The sequence below is a fragment of the Vicugna pacos genome, chromosome 11 (genome assembly GCF_048564905.1).
Source record: "Vicugna pacos chromosome 11, VicPac4, whole genome shotgun sequence".
Classification (NCBI taxonomy): Eukaryota; Metazoa; Chordata; class Mammalia; order Artiodactyla; family Camelidae; genus Vicugna; species Vicugna pacos.
The window spans coordinates 51,389,882-51,409,308 of NC_132997.1; the positions used below are offsets into that span (position 1 = coordinate 51,389,882).

At 51.9% G+C, this 19,427-nt stretch overlaps 1 protein-coding gene across 1 annotated transcript in view; it reads right to left on the minus strand.

Moving 5' to 3' along the window:
• Positions 1-4,393: 4,393 nt before the first annotated feature.
• ADAMTS14 (ADAM metallopeptidase with thrombospondin type 1 motif 14) overlaps positions 4,394-19,427 on the minus strand; it is a 74,962-nt gene continuing 59,928 nt past the window's right edge. The window contains exons 16-22 of the mRNA XM_072971360.1: positions 15,911-16,074; positions 14,249-14,417; positions 13,659-13,791; positions 11,616-11,823; positions 8,915-9,044; positions 8,701-8,811; positions 4,394-6,468 (exon numbers count right to left, since the gene is read on the minus strand). Of these exons, the coding sequence (XP_072827461.1) occupies positions 5,978-6,468; positions 8,701-8,811; positions 8,915-9,044; positions 11,616-11,823; positions 13,659-13,791; positions 14,249-14,417; positions 15,911-16,074 (1,406 nt within the window). The 3' untranslated portion in view covers positions 4,394-5,977. The remainder of the gene's footprint in view (positions 6,469-8,700; positions 8,812-8,914; positions 9,045-11,615; positions 11,824-13,658; positions 13,792-14,248; positions 14,418-15,910; positions 16,075-19,427) is intronic.

Sequence of the window (19,427 nt, forward strand, 5' to 3'; positions counted from 1 at the left end):
GGTGCCTCTGCCTGTCCTTAAAAGTTCCTTCCAGCATTGTGCAGCCAGGAGTCCCAGGGGCCTCCACTGAAGACTTTTGGGAGTCAGGGACTAGAGAGAAAGTTACGAATAAGAAAAGAATCATGCCTCCTATGAGCAGCCTACAGCCTAGGTAGGCAGAGACACAGCATTCAGCACCTCAAGGAGTGATCAGCCCTTCTGATAGGTAAGAACTATGCCCATTTTACAGATGAGACTCTAAGGCTCAGAGAGATAAAATAACTTTCCCAGTTCCACCAAGGTGATAAATGGTGATGCCAGGAATCAAAAGAATCCCTGTCCAACTGGGTGAGGGGAGCGATATTTTCACCAGGAACACAGTACAGTGTGTTCTCAGAGATCTTGGGTGACGGGGTCTCCCATTACCTTGGTTATGTGATTAAATTTTTTTTTTACTGAGATGTAATTTGCATACAAAAAACTTCACCGTCAAATGTGACAAATGTGTGCAACCGTCACCACAATCAAGTTACAGAGCATCTCCATCCCTCCACAAAGTTCCCTTGTGCCCACTCCCAAGTCAATCCTACCTCCCACCCCCAGCCCTGGCAACTAGTGATTGTTTTGTGTCCTCAGTTTTAGCTTTTCCAAAATTTCCCGTGAAAGGACTCACCTGGTGTGTAGTCTTTCCGGCCTGGCTCTTTCACTTAGCAGAATGCTACGCAGATCTGTGCACACTGACGCGTGCATGTACCTATGAGTAGTTCACACCTTTTTATTGTTGAGTGGTATTCCATTGTTTGGATTCGCCACAGTTTATTTATCCATTCCCTATTTGGCGTGCATTTAGGTTGTTTCCAGTGGAGGGCTCTTTTGAATAAAGCCGCTATAGACATTTGCATACAGGTTGCTTTGTGGACAAATGTTCTCATTTCCCTCCCTCGTGTGAACATAGTGCAGTCACTGCTGAGTGGTAGTAAGTGTATGTTTAACTCTATAAGAATCAGCCCATGTGTTCCTAAGTGGCTGTACCACTTTGCATTCCTACCCAAATGTATGAGAGTTCCAGGTACCCAACATCCTCCCAACATTTGGCGTGGCCAATCTTTTTCATTTTAGCTGTTCTGATGGGTATGAAATAGGATCTCTCTGCGGTTTCAATTGGCCTTTCCCTAATGACTAATGACATCTGGCATCTTTTCCTGTGCCTGTTTTTCATTGTATAGCTTCTTTGGTAGAATGTCCCAGTCTTTTGCCCATTTATCAATTGGGTTGTTTGTTTGAGAACTCTTTATATGTTCTGAATACAAAGCCAGTATCAGATACATGATGTGAAAATATCTTCTCCCAGCTTGTGGGGTTTATTTTCTTGTTCTTTTCATTTTCTTACCACTGTCTTTTGAAGAGTAGAGTTTCTGGCTTTGACCAAGTCCAATTCATCAATCTTTTATGGCTTGTTCTTCTAGTGTCATCTTTGTCTAATCCAAGGTCCCAAAGATTTTTTTTAATCTTTTTCCTCTATAAGTTTTATGGTTTTAGCTCTTACCTTTAAATTGATTATCTATTTTGACTGAGTCAATTTTTACACATGATACGAGGGGAAAGTTGAGGTTTATTTTTTCCCATGTGGCTCTTCCATTTTTTTTTTAGCATCATTTATTGAAAAGACCATCCTTCCTGATTAAATGACCTTGGCACCTTGTTGAGAACTGACTGCGGCTGTGTGGGTCTATTTCTGGATTCTCTGCTCTGTTCCATTGCTCCGTATGTCTGTTCTTACACCAGTGCCATACTGTCTGGATTACTGCAGCTTCGCAGGAAGTCTGGGAATTAGGTCATGTGAATCCTCCCACTTCGTTCTTCCCCAGAATTGTTTTGGCTATTCTAGATCCTCTTTATTTCCACAAAAATTTTATAACCAGTTTGTCAGTTTCTTGGGGAAAAAAAGCCATCTGCTAGAATTTTGAGTGGAATAGCATTAACTTTACAGATCATTTGGGGAAGAATTTGACATCTTAACAATATTGAGGCTTTTGATTCATAAACACAGTCTACCTTTATTTAGATATGCTTATATTTCTGTCAGTAAGGCTTTCTGGTTTTCCATGTGCAGGCATTTTGTGCCCCAATGCACTGTAAAATGGGTATTGCTTTCTCAATTTGTATTCTCAAACTTGGTAGGAGGCCCGAGGGATGCTCTCGAGGTATCCTGTCCTGCCCCAAACCTTTCTCGTGTGCATCCAGCCGAAGCCTGTGGACAAGAGCTGATGAGGAGGGGTAGACTCCTCGTGCATGGGGCGCTCAGAGATTCCAAATTGTCGTGCTAATCTTTAAACACTCATTAAAATTTCAGTTGTATTTTCTTACCTGCTTCTATGTTGGCCACTTCCTCCCACGCTAGGTCAAAGGTTGAAGAGCACATGCGCCCTCTCTCCTCAGAGGGACTTGTCACCCTTTTCAATTTAATTCACCTGCTTGCCTTGCAGCCTCAGCCCCCGATGGGCTAAAAGTATGAGTTTGTAGATTATCGGGCTTTTTATTACCATTAGGGTGGGACTGATGTTCTCTTGTAGCTTTCTTCAACCTGAGCAGGATGTGGGTAACTTCTGGTCAGGGTGCTGGCCTGGGCTTCCAAGGCCAACAGTCCCCAAAAGGATGGGAGGGCCACAGGGAGACTGGAAAGGGGGCAGGGTTCCACTGGTGGAGGCCTGGGGGCTTTTGAGGAACCCAAGCCTTGACTCTGGCCCACTCCTGTGGCACAGCCAACAGCTCATCCGGCTTCCAAGCTGACTGGATCCCCCAAGCCCCATTCCAGAAATAACCCAGTGACCAATGTCACCTCTGGTGACATCATCATTCATCATCATTGCCCCTTAGATTTTCTGGTCACACTGTTTTCAGTGTTTTCACAAGTAGGCAAGGCAAATGCTTGCAGTGACACTTTTCAGATGAGCAAACAGGCTCAGAGTCCCTCAGAATCTTAGAGCCCAAAGGCTCCCTAGAGCTGCCTTGCCCCCACACTGGACTCTATGGGGCCCTAGAAGTCAGTGGAGATTCCTTGGGGCTGGTTTCTTGGTCCTTCTTCCTCAACTCAGGTGCTGCAGTCCTGCTCTGATGTTGAGCTTCTGCCGACGCTGATTGAACAAAGGTTCCCAATGGTGTGAAATTCTAAATTACTGATCCAGCCTAACACCGCCGTTCCTTGTCCTGGTGATAGCAACTGAGCAGAGTCAGTACCTGGAGCACTACATGAAGGATTCTTAGGAGGAGTCCAGGCTCAGTGGGGAAGGGTGCAGTGATGGATTGGCAATGTCTGCTCTAGGCACGGGATGGGGGAGCATTGGCATGTGTTTCCATGTGTTATCCTTGCACCACGAAATGTGCAGGACTGCTGTTAGAGCCAGGGTGCTCTAAGAGCCCCACCATGCCCTTACTACTCACCATGGCAAAGACTGCACTGCAACAAGGGCACGTGCCCACCCAGGCCCATGACCCCCCTCCCTGCAGGCTACACTCTGGGTACACTGGCTCACAGAATTCTCCACCCGAGCAGTCTTCAATGCAATTCTAGAGCTTGTGTAGCATCTCCCTAGGTCAGTCCCCCTAAGGTGTGACTAGGTCACCACGTATACACCCCTAAGCCCAAGCGGTAGCTGTTTAGAAGGAGTGGTTTCCAGGGGAAGCAGTTTGCACAAGGAGGGCTAGAGACACACGGGCATGTGAGGTCCCTGGAGGGGGTCTCTGCACCCTTGTCCTGAGCCCCACAAATGTCAGGGAGGGGCCTGTGAGACACTCATTTAAAGAGCATAGTAATGAATTAGTGATGTCTGACACGGGCAAGAGGTGAGGCGAGGATGGGTTGCTTTCAATTACACGGCACCTTTCATGTCAGCTCTCCTTGCCCAATAAGATGTATCACTTTCCTTCCACTTCCTGTCCAGCATCCACATCCCGCTTGGACTTTTCCAGGCAAAGAGTGCTCACCACCTTCCAAGGAAGCCACCCCCTGCATGTCTGAACAGCTCTGCTAATTAGAACATCCTTCCCTACACAGACCCCAAAACTACCTCCCAGGCACTTCCGCCCTTTGGACCAAATTCTGGATGTTGACTCGCTCAAGGCCAAATAGCTACTAGGTGGCAGAGGCTAAGTGGGACCTCCCAGGCCCTCAGCCCTGCTCTCGCCTCTCCACACTGAGCTGATGCTCAGAGGAGCCCCAGAACGAGTGGGGCCAAGGCAGGGAGGCTGAAGGCCGCATCTCCTTGTGGCACCAGCCCCTCCCTGTCCACCCCAACCCCAGTCATCTTACCAGCCCAGCACACTAGAGCTCTGGCTTCGCTGTCCCTCTCCTCTAAAACAGAGAGAAAGAAAAACACAGTACAACATTTTGGGATCCAAAACAAATCACCAAAGACAATGTTAATAAATATATAAAAGTTTAAAGATCTGGATCTCAAAGGCACTTAACACAGGCAGGCTGGGTCGCACGGGAATGGTTCAGTGTGTGCCCCCTAGCATCTCAAAGAGGGGGCAGGCAGCAAGTGGAAAGGGCACCTGGGGAGCCCCCCCTAAGGCCTCCACCCACCAGGGGTTGCAGGTGGTGCCCGCTGCTCCTATTCCTCTAGCCTGGCTCAGAATGCCCCCTGGCTCTGGAGATAGAAGAACAGGCAGGTACCTTTACGGCCTACTGAGGAGTCTGGGAGATCCTCTGCACGACTCAGAGCGAGGACCCCTGGGAGAGATCCTGGGACCCAGGTGGCTTCTTGGGAGCCAGAGGGTCTAGGGAAGTTACCTGCCCTTGGAGGTAACAAAGAGGGCAGCTGAGGCCCCACAGCACCGTGGCCAGTATCTCCTCCCAACCCCTGCATGGGGCAGAAGCTCAGATCCCACCCTGGCACATGGCCCTTGTCATCCCCAGGGCCTGGCTGTGAGTGGACTCTGGTCCTCAGCCCTGGAGCCAGTCACCCCCACCTCCACACCCGCCCAGCACCACAAACCTCTGGCCCAGCTCGAGCCAGGTAGGAGAAGACAGACCCCTGACTCCAGCAGGGGCAGGGGTCTCTATGGTAGAGGGCAACAATTGAGAGGGCACAGCCCGAGAACTCAAGTCTCCTCTGTGCCCTACAAAGTCACCTTCCAGCCTGTACTCCCTTCACACCCTGGAGTGATGACCAGAGTTGCCATGCCTGGTCCAGCCATGGGTCTAGCACCAGGTGGGAACCCCTGGGATGAAGAGGACACATGGTCCACAGTGTCCAGAGCCCCCTGCTCCGGAGGCTGGGGTGAGGTTGGGAGGCCCGCCTGTAACCTGAAGGCACCAGAAGTAACAGGAAGTGCCATCCGCAGGGGCGGAGGTGGCCACCAACACTGCCCTCGGACCAGCAAAGGCGGGCTGGACTCTGCTCCTTGGCCTTGGTCAGAGGAGCTGCCTGGAGCTCTCGCTACAAAGAGCTGAGCCTGAGATGAACTTGCCCCCCTACCCCACCCCTTCCCTGCAGCTGGAGCCTCACGACCCCAATCGACCCCAGCCCCCTGCTTTTCAGATCACCTTAGGAACTCTCCCCATCACCTCCCCGGCCCCTTTGCGTCTCTGGGCAGAGCCAGATGGACAGGGCCTCCACAGGGGTCCCCATAAGTTCTGGCAAAGGCAGGCAGCAAGACAGATCCAGTGTGGGACCTGGTGGCTGTGAGGAGGGATGATGTCAGCTGGCCCTCAGTCCTGGCGGGAGAGATGGACAGGACCCCTGAGAGGTTCGATTCAGTCACCTGGGCTGCTTGCTGAGGTATCTCTGGTTAGGGCTTTCCCTGATCTTTTTCTTCCTCACACACCCACTTCATGGGGTGACAAGTGTCACAGCCCCAAACTAGAACAATAAGAAGGCAAATAATTTAAAAGGCAGTCTGTGCTTGCCCCCGCCCCGCTGTGTGTCCTCTGAGCTGGGGGTCTCCAGGGCAGCACAGAGTGTAAACTTGACTGGCGGGATGGGCGAGGCAGGGCTCATGTCACCGGGGAGGTGGCGGGAAGGCTGGTGCCTGGATGCTTCGGGTCTTCCCTGAGCTGCCCTTTATTTTCGGAGGCTGGTGTAGGTGTCCCGGTCCAGCTCCAAGGCCGTCCCTGGGGGGTGCTAGGGGATGTGCCCCAGAACGATGTAGGGCTCAGTTTCTGGGGAGCGAAGTGGTGCTGGGTCACTGGGGAGCTTGTGTCCAGAGGTCCTGGGAGCTGTGTGGGCGGGCCATGCTGATGGTCGTCCGATCCCATTGGCCCCACAGTGGGCTCCACAGCACCTGGAGGGGTCTTGGGTCCGGGGAAGGGGCTGCCAGGAGTGGAGACAGGTGGTGGTGCGGCCAGGCTGGGGTCCGGGCTCGCGTCAGGGCCCGAGGCCTTCTTGGTACAGGACTCACAGCACAGCTGGTGGTAGCCAGGGGTGGAGCAGTGTTCGAGGGCTTCCATCTGGCAGAAGATGGACCTGTCCCCCACGCAGGGCTCCGCTGCACACACAGCACAAGGACCGATGCTGGAGGACACCCATCCGCCAGTGACACCTCCCACTCAGCCATCCATCTCCCGCCCTGTCTGGACTTGCTAGAAAGCTTTTTCCCAGAGGGGGCTGGAGGGCTGCCTGGCAGGAGAGACTGGCCCAAGTACGAGCCCTGATCTACTTGGGAGAGGAACTAAAATCCCCTGGAACAGTGGTTCTCCAAGTGGGGTCCCCACACATGCAGCATCAACCTCACCTGGAAGCTTGTTGGAAACGCCAATTCTCTGGCCCCATCTAGGCCTACTGAATCAGCAGCTCTGGGGGTAGGGCCCTACTCTGTGTTTTAACAAAACCTTCAAGGTGACTCCAATGCAGAGCGAAATCTGAGAACCACGGCCCCACATCACCAGTCATCAGAGCTGGCTGCAAACTGGAATCACCTGTGAGCTTTACAAACGGCAACTGTCCACCTCCCCGCCCCCACGCCCAGGGAGACTGTGTGGTCTGGGTGTGGCCTGGCCCTGGGTGATTGTAAACCGCAGCAATGCTTGGGAATCCTGTTCTAGATAGAAGCGGGAATCCTTGCCCCCTCCCAATCAACCCCCAAAAATCTCATCCATTCTGGCCAGGACCAGGCAAATGCCCAGGTAATTCACACTGTGACAAGCAGATTAAACGTCCTGCCACTGGCCAGCACCCATTTGGAACATGAAGCCCTCCACCAGTAAATTTGGAATCAAGCAGATCTAGGTTCCAATCAAGGCTCTACCACTTAAAAGCTGCGAGGCCTTGGGCAAGTCACTTAAACTGTCCAGCCCCCAGTTTCTTCTCCTATAAAATGGGGATAATGCTGGCATTTGCCAATGAATAAGAATATCAAAATTGTCAACAGAATTTATAAAGTTCCTGGCATAGACGGGCACTCACTACACTAGTTGTGTTTGCTTTGGTTTAAATGTCATCTAAAAATGTTTTTGCATTTCTGTGGTATGTTCAGGTAGGTCTCTCCAGACAATGTAAAGGCAGGAGCTTGGCTTTCTACTAATTTTTGCCAGGGAAAGAGAGGAGGAGGAGAAGTGGGGAGGAAGGGAGGGGGAGGGTGGAGAAGGGGAGGGGGATAGAGAGAGAGAGAGGGAGAAAAAGGAGAGAGAAAAGGTGAAGTGCGGGCTTAGGGGTAAGAGAGAGAGACTAGAGAAAATAGTAAGCCAGTCGCCTCTAGATGGCGCCAGAATTCTAGGACCAGAATCAGAGCTTGCCTTTGCTTCCGGGAGGAAGAGACAAGAAAACCCAGGGGCTTGAACAGCCTGAGCCTCAGCACAGAAGCACAGTACTAGCAAGACTGGACCCAGAAGATTCTCTGAGAACATCTGGTCAGATCCTTTTATTTTACTGATGAGGTCGCTGAGCTCAGAGAGGTTCAGGGATTTGCACAAGGTCACACAGCCAACTGGTCCTCTAACTAGGAGTTAGGGTCTGTGATCTTTCTGCTACTCATCTTGGCAGACCCTGGTCCTTGGGAAGGTGAGAAAGGGAAAGAGAAAAGGAATCTAGGAAGGAAGCATAGAACATAGAGCCCAGTACATAATAGGTACTTAGGCAATATTTATTAATGGATGGATAGTGGATAGATGGATGGGCGGGTGGGTGGATGAATGGAAAGATGAGAGGATGAACTGATGGGCTCCTGATCATGAAGCAGAGAGAAATTACTGCTACTATTTTTGTTGTTAGCTGACAGCTAAGCAGAAGTGCATGCGTTATCTCATTTAATTTTCTCAACATCCCTATAAAGACAGCTCAGAAACTACAGTTGCATATCCAAAAATCTTGGAACCAGATATGATTCATAATTCAGAACTTTTGAGGTTAGAAAAGTAATATTCAGTGTATTCTTATTATACAACATCCCCAGTGAAGGGGAGGTCACCCTGTAACCAAACATGGCAACGTTTCTATAGCAAGAGAATCACTCATCTCTTGCTAGTGCAGTTCAGATTTTGCTGCCCAATGAGCGTGCACCAAATTTAGGGAGACATTTGCAGCTTTCAATATTTTGGAACTGCAGATAAGGAATCGTGCACCAATACAAGCATCATCCCCACCTCCCAACTGAAGAATCCAAGGCTCCAGGAGGTTAAGGTCACATGGACAGACTGGAAGCTGGGTTCACTCCATGGCATGGCCTACACTTATGTTGCCATGGACACTGGAAGGTTGGGAGGAGGTCCAGAGATACACTTACTTGATGATATCTTGTTAATGGGATCTAGGGGCCCAGATTGTGGCATCCATTGCTCCTCCAGGGTCACAAGTTCCTGGATGTTGGCCTTCACTGTGGAGTTTTGGAGATTTCCTGTGAGGGGGAGAAGAAGTGCTAATATTTGGGATTTATAGTAGGTCTAGCTGCAGGTCTGGGCCAGAGGAGGTGGGCCTGCCCCCCATCCTATCCAGCTCACCTCCGCAGGTGGGCAGGCTGCAGACCTGGACGGTGTCTGGCTTGTCCCCCTCACACTGCCCGAGACTGTTGGCGTTGGTCCGGCACACCACCTGCCGCTGCTGGATGCCCTCTCCACAGGTGACGGAGCACTGCCAGGGAAAGGCCAAGGCCAGGCCATGATGGCCAGGGAGGGGTAGGTGGAGAGAAAAAGGAAGGAGGCGGTGAGCTCCAAAGGCCAGCCAATGCCCAGGATAGAAAGGGTATAGAGGAGGGTGCCAAACTGCTACTTGACCAGAGGGACATGCAAGGACTGCTCCACGTAGCCTCACCAGGACAGCACAGCAATTGTCAAATACTCCTGAATCAGATGGAAAATAGCCACCACCCCCCAGATCTTAGAACCCCCTGAACCTTCCCTCTGGAAAAGACCTATGGGATCCCATTCCGGCGCCACTGCCTGTGTCCAGTATGTCTGATCTGTGCCTGGGTCCCTAAGTATTTTGTGTATCACCCTAGCAAGCTCCCTGTTGCCAGCCACCAGCCCAAGGGACCCTGGGGCAGGTCCATGCACTTTATGATACCTTATGAACGGGATATAGGAACTCAGATTGTGACACCTGCTAAACTGAGAACGCTGGGTGACAGGGTCCCCATGGACCCTTCCAGCTCTGACATTCAAAGACTTTGTGACTCAGTTTACCAACACTCAGCTCACAGAGGCATGCTCAAAAGTGTCTTCGCCCCTAAAAGGGAAAGGCGTGGGTACAAGGAACAGAAGGCTGTTTGCAAGGGCTGCCACACACATCACCCTCTGGATCTCACATCCTCGGATAAATGGGCGTGTATCGGGGGCTCCCGGAAAAGTAAGGCTGCTCAGCACGACCAGGTCACCGGGTTCTGTAGGCGCTGAGCACAGCCCCTCCTAGTGGGATGGGAAGGACCTGACCTTTGTCCACTTCTCATACCAGGGCAGGCGACAACCAAGTGAGACACAAGGGCCATGTGCCACACAGAACCATAGGACAAAGATGGCTCATCTTCCCAGGATGAATAGTTACAAACAACAATAGCTCTTGTGTGCTTCCCCAGTCTTTCAGGGGCAACTGTCTTCCACCATCTGTCACCTCTCTGTTTTATCTAAGGGGCCCTTTGTGGACCAGCAATCTTTCTATTTTATATTCCAATAAATGAAGCTATATATTAAGGGGAAGAATATAAAATCTGCATGGGTTGTGTGAGGATTTTTAGTTAATTAAAATACTTCGTATTATGCAATATTTTAAGCCTACAGAAAAGTATAAGGAAGTTGGTCACAAACGCCTGTTCCTATGCCAGCAACTTTAATTACTCAGTGTTCTGGCATATTTTCAAATATTGTGCTGTGCCTTTTTAAACTTTAAGCAAATGGTATCCCCATTGGAAGTGCTTTTTTCTTTATACTGCAGTGTTTTTTCTCATCTATTTTTCTGATGTTTCTCTATATTGATAAGTACAGTTCAAGCTTACTCATTTTTCTTGCATATTTTATTACATGAACAGACCATGGTTTCTTTTTCAGTCCAACTGCCTATGAATGGATATTTCCTGATATTCTGCTATTACAATAATCATCATTGTGCTTATCTCCATGATCAAGTGAGTTTAAAAAATTGTGGTAAAATATACAAATCATAAAATTTACCACTGAAACCTGTACATGTTTAAGTGTACAGTTCAGTGGCATTAAGTGTATTCACATTATTGTGCACCATCACTACCATCTATCTCCGGAATATTTTTTCTCCCCAAACTGAAACTCTGTGCCCATTAAGCATTAACTCCCCATTCCCCTCTCCCCACCACCGGGGAACCACCATTCTACTTTCTGTCTCTATGAATTTGACTGCTAGGTAACTCACCTAAGTAGAATCACACAATTTCTGTCATTTTGTGTCTGGCTTATTCCATTCTACACAATGCCTTCAAGGTCCATATCAAATGAATTTTTAAGAGAAAACCCAAGACATGAACTGGGTTCCCTGCGGCCCCTGGACTACTCCTCAGCCTTCTTACTGTTTCCCTGTTTTTCCCCTGACCTCCCCGCAATGAACTTTCCACAGAGCTGCCAGAGTGATCTTTAAACCTGAAGTAAGAGCTGGTGACACACACGTTAAAACCCTTCAAGGTTCCCCCCGTCCCCAGAGTAACTAACTCCTCATAAAGCCCTGCAGGATTTGACCCCTGCCCACCTTGCCAATGGCGTCCAGTAGCCCCTGCCCCTCCCATTAAACTCCAGCCCCACTGTCCTTTTGGTTTCTGGAACAAGGCAAGATGGTTCATGCTTCAGGGTTTTTCTATGGCTCACACCTCAAGTCTCACCTCAAATGTCACCTCCTCAGAGAGGCCCTCCCTGATATGTTACCCCATTTACTTCCGCTCAGCTCCAACTGCAACCTGTAAATGCTTTTGTTAGTGGTTTTGTCTCGTACATCTCCCTCACTGGACTACAGCTCCCCGAGGACAAGAATGGGTCTGTCTGGTTGGTGATGGGTTCTGTCTGGTTGACTTAGTTTTGAGAAAAATTAAATCAGATGTGAGGAGAGAAATTCAGTGAGAAACACTCCACCTGCAAGGAGCACCGGATCTCTCCGCAGCAACCCCACCCACATCCACCTCTTCCTTGACTTTCCAGAGACGGTGCCTGTTGGCCTAGCCCCTGCCACCCTCTGATGACAACTCACCTGGGACCAGGCTCCCGTCCGCCACTGTGCCGGACAGGGCACGCGGAGGCAGGGCCGACGGGCCTCGGGCCGGTCCCCGGGGCAGGCCTTTGCTGGCATGGCCTTGTGGGTACCATTGGACAGGGGCAACAGGCACTGCACCCCCCGGGTCTGCACCCCCAGCTTCCCACAGCTCCGGCTGCAGGTGCCCCACTCCTCCGTCACCCACCTGGAGACAGACAGGGCAAAAGGTAGAAGGAAGGCAGGACTATGGGATACATCCTCCCAGGGCCACTCCTACCCCTGGCACCACCGAAGGAGCAAAAGAGTGGGTCCAGGCCTCAGAATGCTTGGGAACCGAGACAACCAACCACCTGGCTCTGCACCTGCCAGGCTGTGTGGCCTTAGGGAGGTCATTTATTCTCTTTTGTTTCCTCATCTGAAAGATGGGTACAATGCACATTTAAATCCTGGTATCCTGCATGTCCTTGGGCAAGCTATCAACACCTCTAAGCCTTGGTTACCACATCTTTACATCAGGATTCTTTCAACACCTCCTATTTATTTGAGTATCTACCGTGTGCAAGCACTGTCCCAGGTGCTGAGATCCAGCAGATCACAAAACAGATGCAAGCCGCAACTTGTAGAGTTAACGCCACTACCATGGGGCTCAGGGGACAATCAAAGAACTTGTACACGTAAAGCACATAGCAGAGTGCATGGCATGCAGTAGGCATGCCATAAATGCAGGCACTATTACTATCACTGTCAATGCCTGCAGAGTTTCAGTGCTGATCAGCTAAGCTGGTGGCCTCCAAGTGTCCTTTAGCCACAGAGCAACTTCCAGCAGCATCTTAAGCAGACGCCCACTAGAAAAGTTAGGCGAAAAAGCAAAATGCTCTGACGGGTGGAGGGAGGGGCAGCCAACTCCCACTCCTCTCTGTTTCCTGAGGTGTCATGCAGTAAAGCAGGGCTTTTGGCCAACCAGTTCCTTTAAAAAAGCAAACAAAAAGCCCCTGAACTTCATTTGGCATTTTACAGATGAAGAGACAAGGCAGGGTGGGGTGACTTGCTGGGGTCAACAGCAGAGTTAGCCCCATATGCTCTGTGATCACAGATGTTTGTGGGGAAAGTAGCTTGAATAGCAGTGCAAAGAAAGACATAAAAGAGAGGCATGGAAGGCTGGGAGGCCTGGATCGTGGCCTGGGCCGGGCACGGGGAGGCCACAGCAGGCTCCAGCACTGGCCCTGAGGTCCCTCCACCCTGAGGGAGCAGAGCTGCTGTGGGTCAGCGAGGCCAAGTCAGAACCCCCCCAACCATGGGAGGACTCCCGGGGAGGCCAGAGCATGGGCTCAGCTCTCTGAGGTTTCCTACTGGCCAGTTACCCTCGGCCCTGCCTGGGGGCCCCTACAGAAGCCTGCTGGGGCTGAGGCAGTGCGGGGCCAGCTCTGCAACGGGCTCAGAGTCCAGACCTTAATCCTCCACAAGTCACAGCTCTTCCTTCTCTCCAAAACTCCCTCCAAAAACCCCCAAGAGCATGACCTTGTGCTCAAAAGAGCCTGTATCCTTGGGCCCCCAACCAGGGGCTAGACCACAGCTGGGGGCTGGCAGGCCAGGCCGCGTCCCTGGGTCCCAGATGGCTGGGCAGAGAGGAGCTGGTGGACAGTGTCCTGGCCCAGGGCCTGGAGCCTGGAAGCACTGAAATCCACTTCCCCACCATGGACTCCCCTGGATCACTGAGGGAAACCTGTGTCCCCAAATCGAGCCTCAGCTTCCCCACCTGTAAAGAATGCCGGGAGGAGCAGAACAAAGGAAGCGTCTTCCTCCTTCTGGGAGCAGAAGTTAATCCAGAAACCCCGGAGGGGACGGAGGGGCAAGGAGGGCAGCACTGGCCATGGGCAGAGCCTGGCGGGTGGGCTGCTCTCTGCTCAGGGAGTCCCGGACCATGTGCCTCCTCAGCGCTCCAGTGCTGAGGGAAGCAGGCTCAGCGGCCCCTCCCTCCAGGGCCAGGGCTGGCAGAGGGCCTGACATCGGGGTCCCCATCCTTCCCCCAGAAGCACTCACACAGGCTGGGCACACGGGTGCTGGTTGCAGCGCCGGCGGATGGGCTTGGGCCTCTTCCTGTGGTCGCACAGGTGCCGCTGGACCATGTGGTGGTCTCGTCGGCGCCGGCAGCCATACTTGGTGAACTGGATCCCTGAAGGGAGAGCAGCCTGCTGTGGGGCTCAGTCCCGCCAGGCCCCCACTGCCCTGCCCCTGCCCTGCCCCGAGGTGGGCTCGGGAGAGCCGGGAGCCAATCCTGCCTCCCTCTGTGCCTCTGCACCTCTTCATGCCCAAGCCACTTTCTGAAGAAGCCTTCCTTGACCAGCCCATTTTAGGTGTCCCTGGTATCATGCAGGTGGGGACGTGGCTCTGGACTGCTGCCACTCCGCACAGCTGGTGAGCCCCACAGGGCAGATGCCCTGCCCTGATATTGCTCAAGAACCCTTAGCCTATCCCCAAGCCCTGTCCAGAGACTTTGAAGGAGAAACTGAGGCATGAGCTGGGCACGTGCCAAGTAGGGACAACGTCAGCCCCCCAACCAGCCCTGCTCGTCTCCCGAGAGGCCCTGGGTGGCCCCCACAAGGTGGCTGCACCGTCAGGCCAGCCAGTACCTCCTCCGCAGGCCTTGGTGCAGGGGGCCCAGCTCTTGAGCGCCCACTCGTAGGTGTCCGTCTCCTCCAGGAGCACGTTGTTGCTCCCGATAAGGGGCAGCAGGTCCTCATGGATGACATACTTGTAGGCCAGGCTGCTGCGGGGGCCACCCTCAGCCAGGGGGAGCACCTGAAGGGGAGATGGAGGAAGTGGCACAGGACTGGAGAGCAGAAAAGCAAGGCCAGCATGGGGGGACAGGGGAGGAGAGGTCAAAGGGAAGGACACATGGTCAGAAGCAGAACCAGTGAAAGCCAGGAGGGGGACAGCACTAACCGTGGCCTGGAGAGGCCATCAGACCACAAGCCACATAGCAAACCCAGGTGAAGCACCTACTGTGTGCCAGGCCCAAGAACAGCCTGTGTGACCATCGGTGAGACTCCCTCAAACAGACCTAAGTTCCAGCAAGGACGGGAAGCATGTCTGCCGGTCTGTTCACCAGGGCTCCCACGCCGCCTGACTCTAGAAGATGGTCTACAGTAGAGGCTCTTATCAGATATACGACTGCAAATGTTTTCTCCCATTCTGTTCAGGTTATTTTCTCACTTTCTTGAAAATGTCTTCTGATGTGCAAAAGGCTTCAATTTCTGTGAAGACCATTTTATCTATTTTTTCATTTGCTGCTCACGCTTCTGGCATCATATCTAAGACTCCAAAGCCATGAGATTTGTTCCTCTATTTTCTCCAAGAGTTCTATGGTTTTAGCTCCTGTACTTAGGGCTTTGATCTCTTTTTGAGCTGATTTTTGTACGTAGTGTGAGGCAGGGGTTCAACTTCATTCTTTTGCACGTGGATTACAGTTGTCTCAGCATCCTTAGTTAAAGGCATTCTTCTTTCCCCATTGAATGGTCTTGGCACTCTTGCTGAAAATCAACTGGCCATGGGTGTATGGGTGAGTAATAAGTACAGGGTGAACAGAAAGCATGTGTTGGATTGGATTAAAATGCCGGCACTAAGAGGCTTCAGACCCTGCCCTCTAGGACCTCCCTGACTAATGAGGGTAGCACCAGGAACAAAGCCTGTCCAAGGTCTCCCTGCTCCCAGCCAATGCCAAGGGCACTGCGGACAGAGCCTTTCCTGGTCTGGTCTCCTGGGTTAACAATCCCTGCTCCTTAAGTCTGGCTGATGGTCTAGGAAGAGGCGGTGTGGACAGAGGTTGGCCCCAGCCAGGACAGGGGCACCATCCCACTCTCAGGAGGCTGGCAGTCCCAGACAGAACCGCTGGGCCACAGGCCACAGGAAGGCAGTCCTGGACACACTTGCTGGCAATGCCATAATGCAAGTGGACACTGGATGATGGCAGAAGGACAGGGGCAACCAACCCAGGTCCCTCCAGCTCCTCTTGGGCCCTATTTCTGACCCTGTATTAAGGAGAACAGGTTCCCTGTGTGTGGTGTCTCTGATCTGACAGTGAGACAACAGTTTCTTTTTCCCTCCTCACTTGTCGTCCTGCCAGTGTTTAAGCACAGAGGGCACCATGGCCTGGCTCAGGCTCCGGAAGACATTGGAACAGGGGGATTTCCACCAGGCCTGTGCTGGCTTGGCAACAAACACAGTCAGTGAGGGGACTGGACAGGGGTAGCAAGTGGGGTGGGCAGGGGCCACTGCACAGGGTGTGGGCTCACCAGAACGGCGATGGCTTCGGGCAGGGGCCCGCTGGTCCTGAGGCTCTCCTTGGTGTCCTCCACTGTGTACTCCCACTCCAGGCCCATTGCAGTGAAGGTCCGGCTCGTGGCTTCCTTGCCCTTGGGGTTGAGGATGAAGCTGCCTGTGACCTGGTTCTTCACCGCTGGCCATGGGGAAAGGGTCACACAGATTTCTAATCCCCTCCACAGGAGCATAAACCACACCTCAGGGGCTTCACGGGCCCCTCGGGGCTCCGTGTCTACCTGTCATTCCTTCCCACCTGAGCCTTTCCCCAGTCAGACGGGTCATACCCCTGTTCCCACACAGCGTCCCTGCTTGTGGACCCTGGGGCACACTGTTCCTCCCACACGGTCTCCCTTTCTTTCTGCCTGCCTAATCTCCACCCATATTTAAGGCTCAGCACAATTCTCTCCTCCTCCAGGAAGTCTTCTTTGATTGTCCAGTCCTCAGGAATTTGCCCTCCTTACTACTTCTATAGCAGAGCATAGAGGCTAAGAATACAGGTTCTGGAGTCAGACTGATCTGAGAAAGTAACTAGCTTCCCTGTGCTGCCTGAGTTTCACCATCTGTAAAATGGGAATAATTATGCTGAGCTCATAGGGCTGCTGCCCACGAGGATGACTGCGGTATCCCATGCCCATCTACCCTGCTATGGGGCTCCTGGGACAACTGAAGGAGTTCACATATACAAGGAACTAGGCAGAGTACACAGCAGCTGCTGGCACTTAATAAATGGTAGGCACTCTTAGTGTCACCAAAACAGTGCCTGACTTTCAGTATTACTATGGTTATAGACATCCTGTCTCTCCCACAGCCTGTCAGTGTACCTTCTCTATCTCAGTGTCCTTGGCCCAACACAGGGCCTGGCACAGAGTGCAAATATAAAAAATACTTGTAAATTTCTACCCCTTAAAGTCCCACTCAGTGAGTAACTTGCAACTTGCTACTGAAAGGTGCCGCGTGGCGGTGGGTGGGAGATGTGTAGCTACAGACGCCCCAGTAAAGGCCCCTGAATCACAGCCTTATTCGCCCTGGAAGCATCAGGGGTTGGGGAAGGGCTGCAGCCTGGGACCTGAGCCCCCAGCCAGGTGGGAAGGGCAAAGGCTCCCCACTTGGTGTAATTGTCATGTAAGAGCTAAGGATCCAGAGCACAAACTATGCCCTGCTAAATGCCTCCATGGAGTCCTCACCCATATCCTAAGGTTGGTGCTTTCATTAATCCAGATGGGAATCAGAGGCTCCAAGAGAGGCAAGGATCTGTCCTGGACACAGAGGCTGACAGCCCAGCTCTCTGGAGGAACAGCCTCCCTGCTGAGTGGGAGGGGAGATGCCCCCTCATCTCCCTCAGCTTGATCTCTCTCAGCCCCCAGAACCACCAGACCCCCCAGGCTAGAGCTGAGCACCTCCTCAAATCTCCCCATGGCCCTTGTCTGCTCCCACAGCTCATGGCCGCTGCTGCCCCCCACCCCCGGCTGTACACCCTGCACTGCAGAGGGGGGTGGGCTGGACTCAGCATTGACTCTCTACCATCCAGGCCCTACCAGCTCTGAGTCCTGGCCCTACCACTGACCTGCTCTGTACCTGGAGCAATTATCTTAACTCCTGGGAGCCTCAGCTTCCTTAGCTGCAAAGTGGGATAACAAGAGCCTTCGTGGGCTGTCATGAGGCTTCAGTGAGAGAATGAATGAAAAGTGCCAGCTCAAGGCCCCACACATAGTGGATATTAACAGCACGGCCTCTCCTCCCCTCACTTCCTTTCAGAATCGATGTCCCCAAATTCTAGAAGAGCCTAATGTGTTTGGACAGGGCCTTGGCCTTCACTGCCAAGGCTGCCACCTGTCCTGGGTTTCTCCTGAGAGCCTATACCCTGTTGGGTGTATGCGTGCACACACACAGGCACACGAGCACACATACTCACTCACATAAACAGACTCTGCATATTTACACCAAGGCCACTGTGCATCTCACATGCATATAATCACACAACCTGGGCCAACGACAGGTCTGTTTTGCTTCCTCTCTGCCCAAGTTCCTGGAGAGCTCTAACCCTCAAGGACTCAGCCAATAAACTCAGCCCACATCAAGCCTGTCCGGAGTGCTAAGAGCTTCTGCCCTGACCTCTACAGAAGCCTGTTTGCAGCCTAACACTCCTAAGGAGCTAGGCTTCTGGAGAGGGGCAGGATGGAAGGGGCTGCTGACACTATGGAATCACCCGCAAGGGTACAGCAGGAGGAGTGTCTGTAAGTATCACTCTCTTCTTGGGATAAATGACCCCTCTCCCCCTGCTCCTGTCCCTCCCTCGGCCCCTGTGCTGGCACAATTCCCCAGAGCCAGATAGGCAAGTGGACAGGGAGGTGGCCAAGCCAAAGGCCTCCCGCCTCCCACTCCCTGTGCAGAGAGGGGTGGCTGGCAGGAGCACGGGGCTGGGAGATGGGAGACCCAGGCCAGACTGGCTCACTGGGGGTGAGTGAAGATGCTTAGAGAGCCCACAATCCACTGGAGGCCTGTTTCCTTGTGCCTTCTGCCTGTTCAGACAAGGCCCAGGGGCCCTCTGGAGCAGGTTAGGAGTCAATTACAACTGGGCTAATACAGATGTATTCAGGGAGTGCAAGTTCCCCAGGAGACTTAAAAAAAAGTTTTCTGTTATTTTGATGCTAATCTAAAAATATGAATAGCAACAGCTTTGTAATATATGAGCCTGCCCAGAGATGGTATGTTTTGTGTTCGTGTTTATGACAAGTTGGTGACAAGCAGTGTGACGTGGTGGGCATAGCAGGTAAGAGGGGCCTCTGGGACATGCCAAGGCCCACTGGCATCATGGCCCCACACTCTCTGTAAGGACGCTGAACACAGACGAGCGTGGGAGAACCAGCCACTGCCCAATGTGCAGGCGGCAGCCTTCTGCCCACCTGCTGGCCAGGACCCGGCTCCAAACCATGCTTATGTGCTTTCAATTGAAATATAATTCACAGACCATACAATCCAGCCTTTTAAGTATGCAATTCAGTGATTGTGCGATCATCACCACTAAATAATTCCAGAACTTCTTTATTACCCTTGAAAGAAATCTGAAACCCATTTGCAGTCACTCACTATGTCCCTCTCCTGCTATCCTGACAACCATTAATCTACTTTCTGTCTCTATGGATTTGCCTATTTTGGACATGTTCATTTTTTTTAAATTTCCGATTCTAATTGTTAATTACTGATATATGGGAAAGCAACTGACTTTCACATATGAACCTTTTATCTTGCAATCATTCTATAATTGCTTATCATGATAGAAGTTTTTTGGTCGCTTCTTTCAGATTTTCTACATAGACAGTCATGTTATCTGTGACTAGAGACACCTATATATCTTCTTTCCCAATCTTTTACTTACTTTTTACTTGCTTTCTATTGTTTTGTTTTGTTTTTTCCAGAGGCAGGGGAGATAATTAGGTTTGTTTGTTTTAATGGAGGTACTGGGGATTGAATCCAGGACCTTGTACACGC